This window comes from Thunnus albacares, chromosome 6 (assembly GCF_914725855.1).
Source record: "Thunnus albacares chromosome 6, fThuAlb1.1, whole genome shotgun sequence".
In the NCBI taxonomy this organism is placed as follows: Eukaryota; Metazoa; Chordata; class Actinopteri; order Scombriformes; family Scombridae; genus Thunnus; species Thunnus albacares.
In genome coordinates this window covers 21526163-21543674 of record NC_058111.1, presented here as the reverse complement: position 1 = coordinate 21543674, position 17512 = coordinate 21526163, and the positions used below count along the sequence as shown (strand labels likewise).

General features: G+C 39.1%; 1 protein-coding gene across 2 annotated transcripts in view; it reads right to left on the bottom strand.

Moving 5' to 3' along the window:
- Positions 1-1876: 1876 nt before the first annotated feature.
- The window catches only part of LOC122983717 (cGMP-dependent 3',5'-cyclic phosphodiesterase), a 169056-nt gene continuing 153420 nt past the window's right edge, over positions 1877-17512 (bottom strand). For both annotated transcript variants that reach the window (XM_044353745.1, XM_044353746.1), the window contains exons 14-31: positions 15976-16087; positions 15822-15861; positions 15211-15274; positions 14833-14914; positions 14268-14442; positions 13349-13461; positions 11760-11837; positions 11529-11651; positions 11339-11409; positions 10865-10987; positions 10666-10753; positions 10058-10105; positions 9589-9663; positions 9391-9490; positions 8033-8145; positions 6661-6699; positions 6405-6511; positions 1877-5392 (exon numbers count right to left, since the gene is read on the bottom strand). In XM_044353745.1, coding sequence (XP_044209680.1) covers positions 5158-5392; positions 6405-6511; positions 6661-6699; positions 8033-8145; positions 9391-9490; positions 9589-9663; positions 10058-10105; positions 10666-10753; positions 10865-10987; positions 11339-11409; positions 11529-11651; positions 11760-11837; positions 13349-13461; positions 14268-14442; positions 14833-14914; positions 15211-15274; positions 15822-15861; positions 15976-16087 — 1786 coding nt within the window. In that variant the 3' untranslated portion in view covers positions 1877-5157. The remainder of the gene's footprint in view (positions 5393-6404; positions 6512-6660; positions 6700-8032; positions 8146-9390; positions 9491-9588; positions 9664-10057; positions 10106-10665; positions 10754-10864; positions 10988-11338; positions 11410-11528; positions 11652-11759; positions 11838-13348; positions 13462-14267; positions 14443-14832; positions 14915-15210; positions 15275-15821; positions 15862-15975; positions 16088-17512) is intronic.

Sequence of the window (17512 nt, the reverse complement as noted above, 5' to 3'; positions counted from 1 at the left end):
CCCTCATCACTTTACATTGTAAGTGCATAATGAAGGGATCTTCTAATGATCAGTATGAACAGGAGGAATGACTATGGAAAAGAACAACAAAAAACCCCCCAAAAAACCCTATTTCAATGATTGTTTGGGCACTGTTGTTTTAGGAAAGACCTGAAAAATTGTGAACCGGCCCATTAAGTAAAACAAGTAACACAACAATTTTAAAATACACCATTACATGTAAAAGTACTTATTATGCAGAACAGCCCCTTCCAGGCTGTTCTATTTTTACATAGACTGTATATTTTAATATTATTATCACTATTATTAAAGCATTAACATGTAAGCAGCATCTTAAGGCTGAATAGCTGGAAGAGGCGCTGCTAATTTCAAACATGTAACCAGAACTAGCGAATCATTTTTACAAGATGATCATATGTTTGTGTGTTAAAATGTATCAGCAAAGTAGAACTGTGAAATAATTACAGATAGAAGTGTCGAATAGTTGGAGTGGGCTGAAAATGACAAATAATTATTATTTTAGCCTACTTTATTTAAGTAACATAAAATGGAAGTACTCAAGTAAAGTATATGTTCCTCCAAACTGAACTTAACTTCATTACTTGAGTAAGGTTACTTAGTTCGTTTCCACCTTTGCTCTTCTTTTTTCATTTTTCTCCTCTTTCTTTTCCTGTGCTCACTACCATTACTATTGTATGGTAAATGTTTTTCCTAAATTAAAGATTTTATTTCATTATTACTTTTTAACTGTGGTCATATAATTTGCTGGTGTGAAGTCCACCACTGCAATTTACTTCATGTCTTGTTATGAGTCTTGTTTTTGTTCCATATTAATTCAAACAGACGTTATTGTGTTGTTATTGGGCTGTAATGTGATGTGATGTGATGTGTGTTCAGCTGCAGCTTTTGGCACATAAGCGTTATGTAACGGTATGTCTGGGAGGTCATCTGCTTTTAGGTGGAAATTAAATTGCTGTTGAATTTTTAAATGAGATGGTCAAATTCTGTTGTGACTGCATTATTTGGTGTTTTTACTGATGTGGTATGCACCCTGATGAACTCAAAGATTTATTTATACTTTTCCTCTTCTCAAATTCAAAAATCAAGTGTTACTGCCACATATAATTCATATGTTTTCTTACAAACTGAAATACCTCCAATCAGATTTTGATTGCGATGTCAAATTTGATGCTTTCAAATGTCATGGCTTACCTAACTTTGAATTTCTCACCCTCATAACTGTAATATATTCTGTTTTCAGCAAAGTTCGTCGTGCTTTATTTAGTAGGGAGTAAATTGATTAAATCCAAAGTATCTGTGAAAAAACACCATTTTAAACACACTATCAACTGAAGAGCCTACGAATTTTACCCTCATCAAATTAAATTATATTAAATTAAATGATGCATATTCCCAAAACAAATTTCTGTTAAATCAAATCAGGCAGCAGTTTGGTGCTTTCTGGAGCTCTTAACAAAATATAATTTGGGCATGCCTTCACTGGAGCCTCAGACTAATAAAAGCTGTAGATATTGTACAAGGAAGTTTTGATATTTTTACTTCAAGTACATGCAGAGTGTAGAGAGAGGAGACAGTGCTGGTTGCTGTTTGAAGGAGTGAGTAGCAGCACGTAGTAGATTTTTGCCCCCGGGGCCCCCAGTGTGTTAACTTGGCCATGCTTATACAGCATCAGCATGTCGGACGGCTGATGGGATCAAGGCAGATGCCACTATGATGACTAAATCAGTGTCACAGAGCCCTGTGTCACCTGATCTAAGTACACAGCTCCAGAGCTGTTTCTAGGCAACCAAGTAAAATTTCATGGTGGGTTTTCAGTGAATGCTGTGTGGTGCACATTTAGAGAAAGCAGTCAAGACGCTTTTCACCAGATTTATTCCAAGAAAGAAAAAAAAAAAAAATCTAAATTTCATCCATTTGTCTTCTTCTCTAAAATGTCCTTGTTCATTACAGCTGAAGAAGAACGAGACCACCAGCACTCAGAACTCAACAAAACAAATAATTAACAGATGACTGGGTTTAGTCCTCAGTTATAAGTATCATTTATACATTTCAGATTAGATTGGGTTCTTATTTGTGGTAGTGTATCATATGTATATCTTAAATACACATATAGTTTCCTTTCATCGCCTCTGTCTAAAAGTCTAAGCTTGGAGTTGTTCAAAAATGAAAAAAAAAGAGAGAGAACAAGATGCAACCACTTTAAATACATTACAGAATTGAAATACTTCCCATTGTAATAATGACAGACAATCAAGTAACATTTTCTTTCAAAACTTTGATATTTACAGCAATTATACTTTTGCCACTTTTTAACAATTATGTCACAGGTGATCATTACAATGACATTACATCACAGGTTAGAGTCCCGCTGCTCTGTGATGATGGGGAAATAGATTGGGTTTGTACTTCCTGGATGAGCCGCAGAACCGTTTCAGAACCGGCGGTAAAGTTTTACATGAAGTCAGCCCTAGTCGTCACTCCTCCAACATTAGAGAATGAAAAAATGTTTGGAGGTGTGCCTGTTTTTCTCTTTGCAGCTCGGCCAGGAAGTAGAAAATGTTTGCTTGGCACATACAGCCATGACTTTCTAAAACAAACATAAAGGGACAGATACACACTCAGAATAGAAAACCGTCCTAGGTCTGAACTCTCTGAAGCATTTCAGGATTAGTCCGCTGATTTTTTTTCAGTGGTAACATCACAATCTAACTCTGGAATGCCTTTGGGACCTCAGACCTAAAGTAATAATTTAACAAGAGGCATAGGTATTTACATAGGAATCTATGCAACATCACAGAGGCAGACACTTCATATTGCACATGAAAAAGGCAGGTACATATGAAATAGTGGCTTAAAAACAACAAAAATGGGAAACCACGTGTGAGAGAAAGAGCCTTTGAGAGAGAGAGAGAGAGATGCTCTTCTACAAACACATCTGTATGCCATTTGAAAACTTTACAGTAGAAAATATTCAGACCAAGGCAGATCAAACGATTTCATCCAGTCGTGCTAATGCATATCCCAATGTAGGTAACACATACATCAATCCGCTTTGGCCAACCAATTAACCTTCCTCTCTAATGCACCCTCATGAGACACTCTCAAAGAAAAAATATATATTTAAATCCTCTGATTGCAATATTTTTGCTTTCATCTACCTTCGCTGTCATTATCAGGGCTGCACAAGAGGGCAAACGATTGAAGAGACTCTAGCAGATCACTTGAGGTTTGTTTGTTTGGTGTAGCCAGCTTTGTGAAGACTGGTTATACCAAACATTTGTCTCTTGATCTTAATCCAACTACCTCCACTCCGTTCTCTCTCTCGCTCTTATCTACACACCCACACGTCCATCCACTCATTCGCTCACTAACTCTCCCCCGTCAACATGCAGCCTACGTACATTTTTGTCCATTACAGAGAGTTTAGCATCATCTAACTATTCAGTGGTCATCTTACACTAACACCGCAGCATTTCCTATTTAAAATAAGGTAAAACTGAATATGGCATATTTTAACACAAAACCCCACGGTCCCAAAACGAGGCACAATCTGAGAACTTCATTCTAATTTCCTTTGGGATACAACAACTGTTGATGCTTTCAGGAAAGAGTCATTTCTATGATGGCTACATCTTTAGTCCCTTTTTTAAAAAATAATTTCCGGGTGCATTGAGAACTAACATAAAATGTGTCTGCCTGTAACGTCCACTGGTGGCTGTATAGATAACTTAAACTAGAAAGGAGTGAAAAGACATGACATCTGAGGTCTTCACATAGGTATTTCACAAATATACATCTTCTGGGCATGGTGATCATTCAGTCAACACATTGATACTCAAACTATGTCTATAACAAATATACAACATACATACTAAACAGACTCTTTATTTCAATTTCCATATATTAAAAGCTCTAAGAAAGGCAGCAAAGATGCGCAATAAGGCAGATCCATATGACACACTCAATGACACACTCCATATAACACGCTCTACTCTGGCACATTTACACAACAGATGAGACGGATCTTTTAAAGGGCTTCGGTTGCTCTCTATCTAAAGTGTTTTTATGAGGAAATCAATTAACTCAAAAGTAAGGTTGAAAATTGCAAGAGATGGCAGGAAAAATAAATTGAGGATGGGTTTTATGTCATGAGTGGGCTTTGTGTGAGGTGTAGATGCACAAGGTGTGTGTGTGTTTTTTTTAATGTTTTCTACATGGAGTGGGGGTGTTATGGCCAGGGATCTGTGACTCTGCAAGTGATCAGTGATTGTCAAATTGTCCCTTAAATCCCCCAAAATGAGGAAAAGTGAATTGATGATCACATGAAAGTTAAAATGTTGTCTGAGCAAATAAACAAATGCTCTCTTCTACAACTACATGGTCATGGATGAATTAAATATATACTTTGAAGAGCTGAATACAAAAACCTTTTCTGATGGTATAAAAATGGACTGCATTAATTTGTTAGCCATGGAGAAATCAACACTGACGCAGATAAAAGGAATAATACATGAGGTGTCCATATAGCATGCATTCATAAGCATCAGGTGAGGGACTATGGCAGCTGCTTGTGTGTGAACAAAGCTAAGCCATTTAAATCAATATAAGCTATTATGAAACATTTTACTCAAAGTATAGCACTTATCTCACTGTTACATGTTGAAGTAGTCTTTTCCATAAGAATGAATAGTTTTTTTTTCCTGTCTTGTGTGTCTAAACACAATGTGCATGTACATAATGTGTGTCAGTGTGTGTGTGTGTGTGTGTGTGTGTGTTTTTACAACATTAATCAGGATCAGTACTGTATGAATGAACTTGTGACTTGTGGTAAAAACTTATTTTTCCAGTGTAGCTGCTGAAAAAGATAAAGTCACCACCTTCTGCTTTCCTGAACTGGAGACACAAGCAACAAGTAGCATCTAATCACTGAACCGGCTCAGATGGATCCACTTGTTTCAAATCACTTGTCGGATTCAATCAGTGTGAAACTTTGTCCTGTTCATTCTGCATGGCTGCTAAGCATCTAAGTGATTGACAGCAGAGAGAGACCCCCTCCCTCTTAGGTCGCTAAAAAGGTATCCTCAGCCTCTTATTGGACCACAGAAAACTTCAGGAATCGTCGACAGGCCGCTGTTGTCACTGACCCTTCCCTCCTTCGGCATCATCAAGGCAACCGTTGAGGCAGTGGTCGTCACTCCCGAAAGCGCCCTGGGACTGCAGTAGCTCATATTCCTGGTCCAGGAAGTCTAGGCTGTTGTTGCTAGGCAACCCCCGGATGGTGAACTTGTGGGACACTTTGGTCCACTGCTCTCGATTTGCCGCCACTCTCTCGTACAGCTCAGTGGCCCCAGGAAACAGTTCAGATAGCAGCCTGACAGAACAGAGGGAAGTGGTGGCACATGAATTAAAGATGACCCTGTTTATTATTGTAATAGCGTACTTTGTGAAGTGAGGCTTCTGCATGATTATTTTACATAAGAGGATTTTCATTGTCCCAGTTTGGGAATTTGCTGATTTTTTTCAGTCCTAAATAAAAAGGTGTAGATGATAATTTCATTACATATTCTTTGGACTTCAGTTATTCTAATGTAATGTCTTGCATGTCTTATTTTCAAGTATGTTATATCATATCTACTTTTAACACAGCAGTACAGACATATTAATAAGACATATTATCACACTATAAAGTCAATATGGTGAACTTGTTGGAAGACAGTTGCCTATTTACACATCCAGCAGACACTGAGCAACATTAGCTTTCATTTGGAGTCATGTGCCATCTGACTAATGTGAGTCATATTCACGCTCCTTTTTGCTCTGTTTTGCTCTCTGCCAACTCCTGAGGGAAATATCTGTCTCTTTAGCTGCTAAATACTCCACTATGTTCACCAGCTAGTCACAAATTTTGTCTGTCTGCCAATTGGTGCTGGGGAGGTAGCGTACAGTGAGCTTTATCAGAGCTTTCGCGCTGACAACAGCAGACTGCTGCCACTGGAAACGACACTGATGAGACTGAATCAAACAAATCAAAGTTGCCAGTTCTCTACAGATGAGGGGAACTGTAGAGTTGGGTCTCTATGGGTTTCTCATTACATCACATTATTAGTTGCATGATCCATTTTTAATATGAAAAAAAAAAAGATTAAAACAACTTTAAATAATTAAAAACAAAATATGCGGAATAAAATGTAAATTCAGTTCTATATTTTTGTGAGATTCCTCCTTGACTATTTTCAACTGGGTAGCAATATGCTAAATTAAATTTGTTTGTCTGCGTGTAATGCTTTTCATGTGGGGACTGATTACAATCGTAGTCACAAAGTGATCTGTGTTTAAAGGATCCAGGGTTGAGAGGATGTGATGTATCAGCTTTCGGTACGCACTTGTAAATGGGCATGGCGATATGTTCCATGAAGCTGATCTGTAGCTCTGGGATGTACGCTTTCTCTCTGTCCATCATCTCACTGGGTCTGTTCCCCATGGCTTTTTCCTGCACACACACACACACACACACACACACACACACGATACAGACAGACATGAGTAATGAGTTCACTATTGTGTAAAATGACACAGACTTCCTCCACTTGCTGAATAATTTCACATTTCATTTAACAGCCGGTACACAATGACACATACCAGATCTCCTTGAGAGAAGAACTCTTTATAAATCAGCTCCTGTTGATACACAGAGACGGACATCTGTTACTGTTCACATAGTTTCATATTCATAGTTACATTTACATTTATGTGATGTGACCAATCACGTCACATGTCTAAAGTATTAAGCAACAAGCATTAAACTGGAATACTCCTTTAATGACTGAGATATAAACTCTGACATTTTTGGGAACCAGGTGTCAGGTTAGAAGTTTGAATTTGAAAGTAATTTAACTCTAAAATGAGCATAAACCGATTTAAAAATAAAATATCACAAGCCACTAAGCCTCAGGTTAGACACTCATGCATCACTAGTGCATTAAAGTCTGAGTTTTTGGCTTCAGGGGAGAGTTGCTCATATCTGAAATTATTTATGGGACTATGCTGAATCATGTCAACGCTGTAATCTGAGATTAAATGGCATTCCATTAAAGATCAAAAAATTTTTTTTATATTATTGCCCTTGTGTATTCTGGCCAATGAAAAAAATGTACCAACTGAGACCTAATAAAGAAACTGTACCATAATTTCCTCCCCTGGATTAAACAGAAATGTGTTTTCAATTTTGGGAAGGAGGATTATATTGCATTTGCTGTAGGTGTTAGGTGTTTGGAGATTTAGGGTGTTGGATTTAGGACAAGGGTCAGGGGTTTGGTATTAAAAAGGGGGCAGACCAAGATTAAACATAATCCTATAATGGAGTGCAGTTCATTGAGTATCGTGAAATATAGACTGAAAGGTTGTTTCCTATTTACAGCTAAACATCTCATAATCTCTATTGTCCTAGAAATGGGTCACTTTTACTGTATAGTCACCAGGAGCTCCTAAATCTTTAGGAATGTATTGCTGAGCTGCTGTAACGTAGCGCTAGCAGCTCCTGTCGTCTGCTTCTTTCTACTGCATGTCAACTAACAGGAACAGTGCCTGTATTGTCTGAAACTATTAACATCATGTCAAACATTTCTGATCTTGTTTGGACTCTCCAGAAGCTGATTTAAATATCTGGAGCAGAAGCCATAATTACAACTATTGCTTCTATTACTGTAACATGTACCTCATTCTCATTACTAAGATTAATATTAACATTTATGTTGCCTTACAAGGCTAATTGTAATACCAGTGTAGTACATTTACATGATTTAATGCAATGTATATTTGTTTAAACTGTAGCACAAACTCCATATGAGGCTGTTTACAGGAGTATGACCTAAATATCTATCTATGTAAGTGCTGTTACACCCTAAAATGTAAACCTGATATTCCCTTATATGGTCACAAATGGATGTACAGTATATGCCAAACCATTAAATCAGAGTTAAGTCTTTTTAAGCCTTCATATATTTGAACTGACAGCAATCTTGCGTGTGGTCTTCCAGCCCTTAGTTTGGTCTGACAGGTCACATGACGTCATCAACAGGCACAGCAGCATGGAGCGGTGGGTTGTGCTTTTTGGATCGTATCCGTCTGAAGCACACGTGTACACACACACACACACACACACACACACACACAAACAAATTACTTCTTTATCTAAACAGCATTTCAAACATGTATGTTTCTTTTAAACTATAGATAGATGCTTTTTGAAGATCTGAGCATAACTATTACTTAAATCACTAGACAAGAACTTCCCACCACCACTATATAAACTTCAGACTGAGATGTTAAACTGATTTGAAATAATTTTTATATTGTAGTCACTTATAGCGTTTTAGTGTCCTGTAGATGTCCAGCCACAATGTGCTGATAGATAGTGATTGCCACAACTGGATGTGTATTTGGTTAAAGGAAATGATTTTTAATGGCATCTTGACACCAGATAGTTTCTATTCAATGTTTGCTTCAGTGATTTATGTCCAAGGTAATGACAAGGTACACACTCTATGGTGTGAAGCAGTTGCTAACTCATTGAGAGGTTTTTAATGTCCTTGAATTACTTGAACAGCTCAAAATTGATTCCACTAAGGAGACATCCACTCAGGATAACTTATAATTGGTTGCATTCAGGCATGACAAACCACTGGCCAGGAGGTTACAGCCAATTATATTACATAAAAGTGCAGTAAGCAACTTGAAAAGGGTAAATAGTCCAATAAAAGTAGAGGATTATTAAGAATGTCATTGATGAATAGTGAAAGTTTGACCTCAGAACTCTGCAAAATAAATCACGCTGGCTAAGAAGCAAGTCATCCTGCAGCGGAAATGGGTCGATAAATACACAATCCATGTACTTGTCGGTGATTATTAAGCCAGAGAATGGACATACACTATATGAGTTTACTTGTAATCAAGAAAGATCATCACAAAATTATCAAAATGGTGAATTTTTAATTTACAATACAGTATGCTGTTAAAAATGTCTGTGTTTTATAAGGTTTGTCTGGGGAAATCAGGTTTTTCTAACCCTAATTACCTGACTTGAAAAGGAAAAGGAGAAAACAAAGGAACCCCAAAACACTGAATCCCAAATTGCTCCCGATGGTCATGCCAGCACCTTGCATGGTAGCTTGCTGTTATCGGTGCATGTGTGTGTGAGAGAGAGTGGGTGAATGACAGGTAAATTGTAAAGCACTTTGGATTAAAATTCGACAGAAATGCAGCTATTTACTATTTTACTAAGAAACCCTGTTCAGGGTTGTGAGTCAAAAGCAAAAGCACAGATCTTTGGTAATGCGGCTGTGCATACTGAGCTACTGGTACATAACATACCATCAGCCATCTTCTGCAAGTCCTTGAAAATGCGGAGGTGGTGAGCCAGGTCTGTAGCCAGAATGATGTCTCTCATCAAATCCAGCATGCGCTGGTAGTCCTAAGAAACAGCAGATAGCAGAATATAGTAAATTGGATTTAAAAGCGAGACAGTATGAAGACATCTGTAATGTGTACATGTCAGATTTTATGTCTCACCTTCCTGGAGAACTTCTCAAAGATGTTGCAGCCTTGAGTGTTCAGAATGGCGATGGCCTGGGCAAAGTGATGTCTCTGTCGATGGTAAATGTATGAAAACATTTAAAAAGGGTGCTTCAAAAAGGCTGTTGAGTCATGATGCAATGCAAAAAGCTAAGCAATTTAGATGCCACCCACTGCCTCCCACTGCTGCAAGGAATTCAAGTTTTATTTTGGCCACTAGGTGTCGTATTAGGACACAACAATATTAATAACTCACAGATAGTTAAGTTCATCAATTATGAAGGCAGAAACCAATATAACCTGAAATAATTGTACTTTCTTAGTCTACACAGTGTGTACTATTATATATGCATTAAGATTTATATAGGCACAAATCTCCCATGTTGTCTGAAAACATGGTTAAAGCTTTGTTAGGTTTCCAGTGAGCTCTCCCACATCGCTGTGATGTAACTGGTTGTGAGTTTACCTCCATCACAGATCCCTCTGAGCTGTAGAGAGCAGCCAGCACAGATTGCTGAAAATAAAAATCGACAGAGAAATGAAAAATGAAACACAATCCTTTTAGTGTACATGTCGTATTGATTCAAATTGAAACAACATCCTCCAATAAAATACACGGTCTCCTATTCAACTGTACATGTCGGCTCTAATATGAATCTTCAAACAGCAGAACAAATGATGAGCGACCTTTGCCGCATAAAGACAATTGGCGTGTGTATCGTTTAGGTGCTGGAGGGTTATACATGATTAGAGTGGAACAGAGCAACATGCTTCCAATCACAATGACATCTTTTGTCTCATTGAGGCGAATCCACAGACGCAGAGATGCAACCCGACTCTGATATTGCTGACAAACAAAGCCTTGTTCTTACTGATGTACTCCATCATGAGCATCGAAAAGTTAATTTTTACTCTACATTTTTAAAGTGCAGGTGCAGCACTGCTCTACTCTACATGTCCAGAAGGTTTATTGTATTTATTTTAATATATTCTTCTCTCTTTTCTCCCTTTGCATCAATCCTGATGCTTCATCGTATGCCCTCTTACAAGGCAAAAGTATATCTGTGCTCTCACCGAGGCCACTTGGAAAGAATTGTTGGTGCCACGGTGGTCCAGGTCATGGCACATACAGGAGACAAAGAGAGCTAAAAGCTCTATATCCCTAAAATGAGAGAAGACAGTAGGATCATTTTAGCAACATAAACAACGCCAACATTAGATTCCTGAAGTCTTTATAAGTTAAAGCGAGAGGAGCAGAGTGTTGTATACTCACTCGAGGTAGTTGGACAGCCCTAGGTTTTTGTAGAGCAGGTAGCAGAAGTGTGAGACAGAGAAGGCGTGCATCCAGTTGTGGTACGGAGGGTCCCTGTAGCCTTTCTTCACCATCAGACAGAACCTGTCACCAAGACAACAGTTTATCTACAACTCAACATGTCGCAAGTGACATATGTAGTCTAAAGTATCTAATGTAGTGCTACATTATGGTGATGAAGTGTTGCTAACCCATCTATGATAAAAGAATAATTTTGAACTATAATTTTCCATTATACTGATCAATCCTGACCAAAATCTGGTCAGATGAAAAAGCTGCTTATGTCTCACTTGCCAGGGTTTGGTTCTGTGTCTTATAGTCAAATAGGACAAATGGAAATTTAAAAAGTCAACCTCAGAAGCACTATAGTGAAGGACACACACATACACACACAGGCTCTTATATTCAGTACATGGATTAATGGAGTTGTCAGACCTGGCGAGAGTGTGCAGGTCGATCTTGTACGTGTTGATGAAACCCATGTCTTCAAACATGCTGAGGACGCACTGCAAACACACACAAACAGGATCGGTTACATCAGTTATGATTTTGTGTTTTCTTTTGTCTTTTCCGCTCTGTTCTCTTCTCACTTTTGCTCTTCCTCACCCCTCCCCCTCTTCCTTACCATGGGCGTGGTGTCATCGGGCAGGGAGCGCGGCGTGTACGTGAACTCGGCAAAGCAGGGGTGGATCTCCTTCACCGGTTCGATGCCTGTCACCAGCAGCTTAGACACCTCTTCCTCTGAAACCTGGAACATACACATACTGAATGATATTGAGTAAATAATATTGACGTTGCCATTAAAAACAATACATCTGTGAGTGAGAGTGACTGAGACGTGCAAATATGGATTTACCTTCATATGGTACTTCATCATTTCATTGGCCAGGTGGGATCTGAACTGAGCTTCATGGACTTTCTTGTAGAGCAGAGACTACAGAAACAAGACAATATAACAGTTAGAAACATGTACTTTACTGAGTATTTCAACTATTATTGTCATAGATGGACACATGATGAGTTACGGTTCAGCATCACCGAGAAACATGGCCTTGAACAAAATCCAACATTTTCTTGTTTTTCTTTTTTTTTTCCTTTTGACTCTTGCAAAGATTGTTGTTGTGGGCTCACATTGTGTTTGATCTTTCACACCCATAAGGAGATTGATTTTAAAGTGAGGTAAACTGTTTTTTGTAACAACAGTTCCAGAAAATTGAGTCCCAGCACCAGTCCCAAACTTTGCCTCCTGCCTATTTTCAGTCATCCAGCTGAGTCCATTTTTGCAAAATCTGCTTGGGTACATACTTCTGTATGTGCATATGTTCATCTCATATCATCTTATCTCAATATCAAATCCAAAATTCATGATTGTGAAGTGTACTCTAATTTTCAGAGGGCTTTTCCCACTATCAAAGCCTTGTGGCCACTGTACAAAACAATATAACTCAAACTGAACGCTGCCAACATTTCAGCGCATGAGGGAGTTTCTCTTTACAACGCACAGCATACACACACAGTGAGCAGTGATTAATAATGCATTTGGTCATGTTTAAATGATTTATGAGCTACCTAGAAGGCAATTATTTTCCCAATCAAATATCTTTATAGTTTGTAGATAAACTATCGAGTACCTGCAGTCATTCAAAGGTCAGACTCTACAAGAGGTACTTAGTATGAAGGTGAATCGGAAATGCTGAATAAAACATCGTCACAGCTGTACTTCTGTGCCTCAAATTAATATAATGTTATCTGGCACATTATGTAAAATCTTTTATACAGAAAACCTGCCATTATCAATACTGTTTCTGCAAACATACAACTGTCAATTATTGATTACATCATCACTCACATTTTGACTGTTGTATAGCAGAACTGAGGTTATTGCTGATAGATTTATGAAGTATTGGAAAAAGTCATCTGTAATCTCTTTATCCTTTCTCCGATCAGCATTATTATCACAAACGTCTACATCATCATCTCAGTAAGCGCCATGGAGTAGTTCAGCTGAATGTGTGTTAATGGCTTTGCTGCAGCCTTACAATGCCTAAGCACTACACCATACAGTAAAAGCTACTCAGTTCCATCATGGACCACATCGCTTTAAATTTCCCTTGAGACTTTTGCTCTACTCTACTCTGTCTTGACTGTGCATTTTGCTTCCACTGAACTGATCCCATTTTGCAAGACAGACATCGATCTTTTCAGTAGCACTAAGTACAGACCTACAACTCTGTTTTAAGGAGTAAGATACTCCTAATGATGGATAGACTATAAGCGCCTTTCTTTGCAGCCAAATTAATCAAAGAGGATGAAGGTAAATTGAAATAAATTATGAGCTACCTTTAAAAGCAAGCTTAATTTTTAAGCTTGCAGTCGTGCTAATGATCAATGATGGTTTACAACGAGCCAGAGTGTATGCAGGTAAATGTGGGAGAAGAGACTTACATGGGCAATGCTGATACCACAGTAGATAGAGAAAGCTGTGGCCAGATCCTCATCAAAGCGGTTGAACCATGGCCCATTCATTTTATTCACCAACTCAGCCACACCGATCACCTCTAGAGGAGAGAGAGCAAGAGAGGGATTTAAAGACAGAAAGATGGAGAGAGAAGAGGAGCGAGAAATGGACGGTGAGGCATTGAGGGAGGCAGTGGGTTGAGGAGGGTAACGAGGGCAGGACAGAGAAATGGACGAGCAAGACAAAGTTGATGATGAAGAAAAATGGAAAGAAGAAGATGAGAGTCAAGGACAGGAAAATGAGGTACAGAATGCAACAGTCAGAGGTGCAGAACAGACATTGAATCAAATAGGTCTGCTAGCTTAAATTTGTTTCACACTGTAGCTGCACCTTATTGCGCATAAAAAGATCTGAATTTTAACTCTCATAACTGTCTGAGCTTCAGTTTTCTATAGAGAGACAAATCTAAAGTTTCTCTACTTGGGCACACCAAGAAGTCAGGGGCACCGTTAAAAAGTGAGTTTTCTGTAAGTATAGAACAGATAGTTGAATCTCCAAAGTGCTCTCTAACATTTAGGCACAAGGATATGATGTAACATCTCTCTGTGCTATTCTGGGACAGCACCTGTGTAGAAAAGTAGCTTAGTTTTTAACAGGAAAAAGGAGGAGTAGGTATGTACTGTAGAGGATGATAATGTGGAATCAGTGAAATGAAAAGTCAATATTGGTCTTTATTTCATTATCAGTAACCTAGTTATTGCATTATCGGACATTACAGGGACAACTGGACGCCTCCAATTACAGACAGAAGAGTGATTTCTCTGCCTGTTTTAAAACTTGGTAGCTAATTGACTGTTGGTGGATATTATCAAAATGTTGGAGTTAAAGCAGTGTGTCTGTTCTTACCGTTGTTCTCATCTTTGATGGGGAAGCAGAGGATGTTTCGAGTCCTGAAGCCGGTGCTGTCGTCCACACCGCGGTAGAAAAGAGGATGGGAGTAAGCGTCTTTAATGTTCAGGATCTGACCTGTGGTCGCCACGTGACCTGCGATACCCTGATCTGCTGGGATGCGGAACTCCTTCTGTACTCATACACACAGATACACACAATTGCTTATGTCATCTGGAAACAGGATTAATTATTATTTGTTGTCATTTTTGCCTGCATTTGATAGTTGACAGGAGAGACAGGAAATGTGAGGAGAGAGGAAAGATGACCAATCAGGGTGTGTTATTTCAGGTCTGGATGGGGTCTTTTGCTGCATGTCATTCCCCATTTCTCTCTCTTGTCATTTTCTGTCTGCATCTACTGTAAACTCTCTAATAAAGGCATAAAATGCTCTCCAAAATACTTGACAATGTCAGTATATACAACCAGAATCAAAGTGGTGAAGTGGTAAGCCACAGAGAAAAAACAACAGTAACAACAGATTTAAAGTGAGCATCTGTTTGTGAAAGCTTGTGTGTTGTACCTCTTCATCACTAACCACGCCCCCGTCAAACACCTTTGCCACCAACTCATGGCTGAGGCGATCCAGCAGGAACACTGAACAGCTGGAGAGCAGAGAGAGGGAGAGAGTTAGAGAGCGGGTTATAGAGGACGAACGAAAGCAAAGAAAATGAGAGCATTTTATCTCATTTCATCTCAGGTCATTTTGTAACTTTAATAAATGAGACAAGTCTGTTAAGGACAAATTGCCGAGATAGCCTTTGCAAATGGAGATAAAGACATTCACACTATACACACAGACACATATGCATGCTGCACACACACTCACTCTCTCAAACACACACACACACACACACACACACACTGAAACATCCCTTTGAAGATGAATCAGAGGGCTTACATCTCTGCACCGCTGAGGTTCCTGGCCTCCACTATAATTTCCTGTAACAGCACTGACACATCATCTGAAAGAATTAGAGAGAGAGAGAGAGAGAGAGAGGGAGAGAGGAAACGAGGGTGAGAGGAAATAAAAGGAAAACAGAGGAAATACAAGGAATACAGCAAAGCCCAGATAGACAGAGAGAGATCCCACCATGAGCACTGGTGGATCAGCTGCACAGGCTGATAAGAGCTTCTGTAATCAACAGTTCAGTACAGTGAGAGGCTATTTGCTTTTCCCATGGATCAATTGTTTTGTACCTGCAATCACGATGATTCATCAATGACTTATTCTACTGTTGCTGCTTACCGTTCTAGATAAGAATCGAAATGACTCTGTGTAATTACAGGATAGAGAGGTGGAGCCATCAATTTTAATGCCCTTTTGATTTTATGGTTATGATCCTAGGTGTAATCACTTTTAGGGTCGGTAATATCTCATTCAATTACGTGCACCATTCGTTTCATTAGGTGATCACTTAAATATCAGCCATTAATGCAAATTGTCCTGCAACGTTGCCTCTTGACAGAGACAGATAGACAGACAGACAGACAGAGAAAGGAAAAACTTACCCAAGTGTGTAAAGAGATTCTTGGCCACTTGTAAGAGCGCCTATGTGGAGAAACAGTGGACACGGAAAGCTTTTTAAATGGCAGCCTCATGTATACTTATGTATGCATACAGTGTGTGTGGATGTGTGTGTGTGTGTGTGTGCGTGTGCAATACCTGGCACTCCACTTTGAGCTTCTGTTCTTTCTGGAAGGCCAAAGTTGAAGTGAGAACTGTTGAAGTGTAGCAGAAACAGTGCTGGATGGCGTGCTCATCTGCCTCTGTGTGTCTGTGATGGAGAAGACACACACACACACACACACACACACACACACACACACGCAGTTGAATGGTAAATATGAATTTCGGCAGAACTAATAGGCTGCTGTGGGATTTCGGTACAATGGATATTCATGATCGTGATAATCATAAATATTTTGCATGACCCTGCATTGCTATTAATACATTTCTAAGACACGCAAAGAAATTCAAAATGCATATTAAAACTCAATACAGATGAAAAAAGAAGCACCTACAATTGTGTGTAAATGAATATCAGAGGAAATTAATAGAACAAACCCCTGTTTTCTGCAGGTAATGACTGTGGCTGTCACTCTCCTTCCAAATAAAATTATGTGTGAACTCGACAGGGTTAAGCAGGCAAATGAAGACTGATGGATGGAATAATCTGCAGAGTTTCTGACCACAGTGATGACAGTAATTGCCTGCAGTTATCTCTTCTTGTCTACAGAGGGCAGTGGCACATTATTGTGTTGATGTGAGGAGCAAAGTACGGCTCCAGGACTCTCAGGAATCCTAGCAAAGGATGCAGGATTTGTACCCAGCCTGGAACAAGGCCTGGGGAGGGAACTAAAGTTCACTCTGACAATAGGTTCAAGTCATCTGTGACTGACATTAAGGAAAAAGTACACAGAGCAGAGGGCTTCAATCTTGTACGTCAGGTTGGAGAATCGTTTTCTGTGTTATTAGCTAGAGGAAATAGTCTCCATTTCTGCAGTGAGAGTGAAAATCAGCAGGAGTGCGTTTCCAAAGACCAGTCAGACGCACACAGTGACACTTTCCTCAAAGAAACTGGTGTTTATGAGAAATAATGTGTGTTTTGGTCTTGTGTATGCTGACGTAGCCTTTGGGTTGGCTGCAGTTTCTCAGAGGCACAGATAGAATGAGACCCTTTCTTTCTTCATTAATAAATCCATCAACCTATGACTACTCTGGCTTCGCTCACATTGCTGTAAACTTAAATATCAACACAAAACCTCATCCTGGGCTCAGTCTTATATATCATTGAGCTCCTAAAATTCTCATACTGCTATGATGGGGCAAATGTATTGTGAGATCATGATTTTTGTCATGTATTCATCATCTTCAGTATAATTCTGTTTCTTTTTGAGACTACTACTGTGCATTTTCAACCTGCTCTGCAGTAAAACAAGATTCACTGATGTTTCTGATGGTTTGTGTGTAGTGGTTTTTATCTTTTGGCACCTGGTTATGGTATCTAGTTATGGACTGGTTACTGATGGGCCCAAACATGCCCAGAGGCAGAATATGTTTTCATGCACCTGCGTCATGGGCTACAAGGCTAAATTATACTGTTTGGAGGCCAGGCATGCATGCAACTTCCAACAAACTCTGCATATGAATGCACAATCTATATGATGAGGGGAAGTATCTATGAGCTATACGGCTGTAC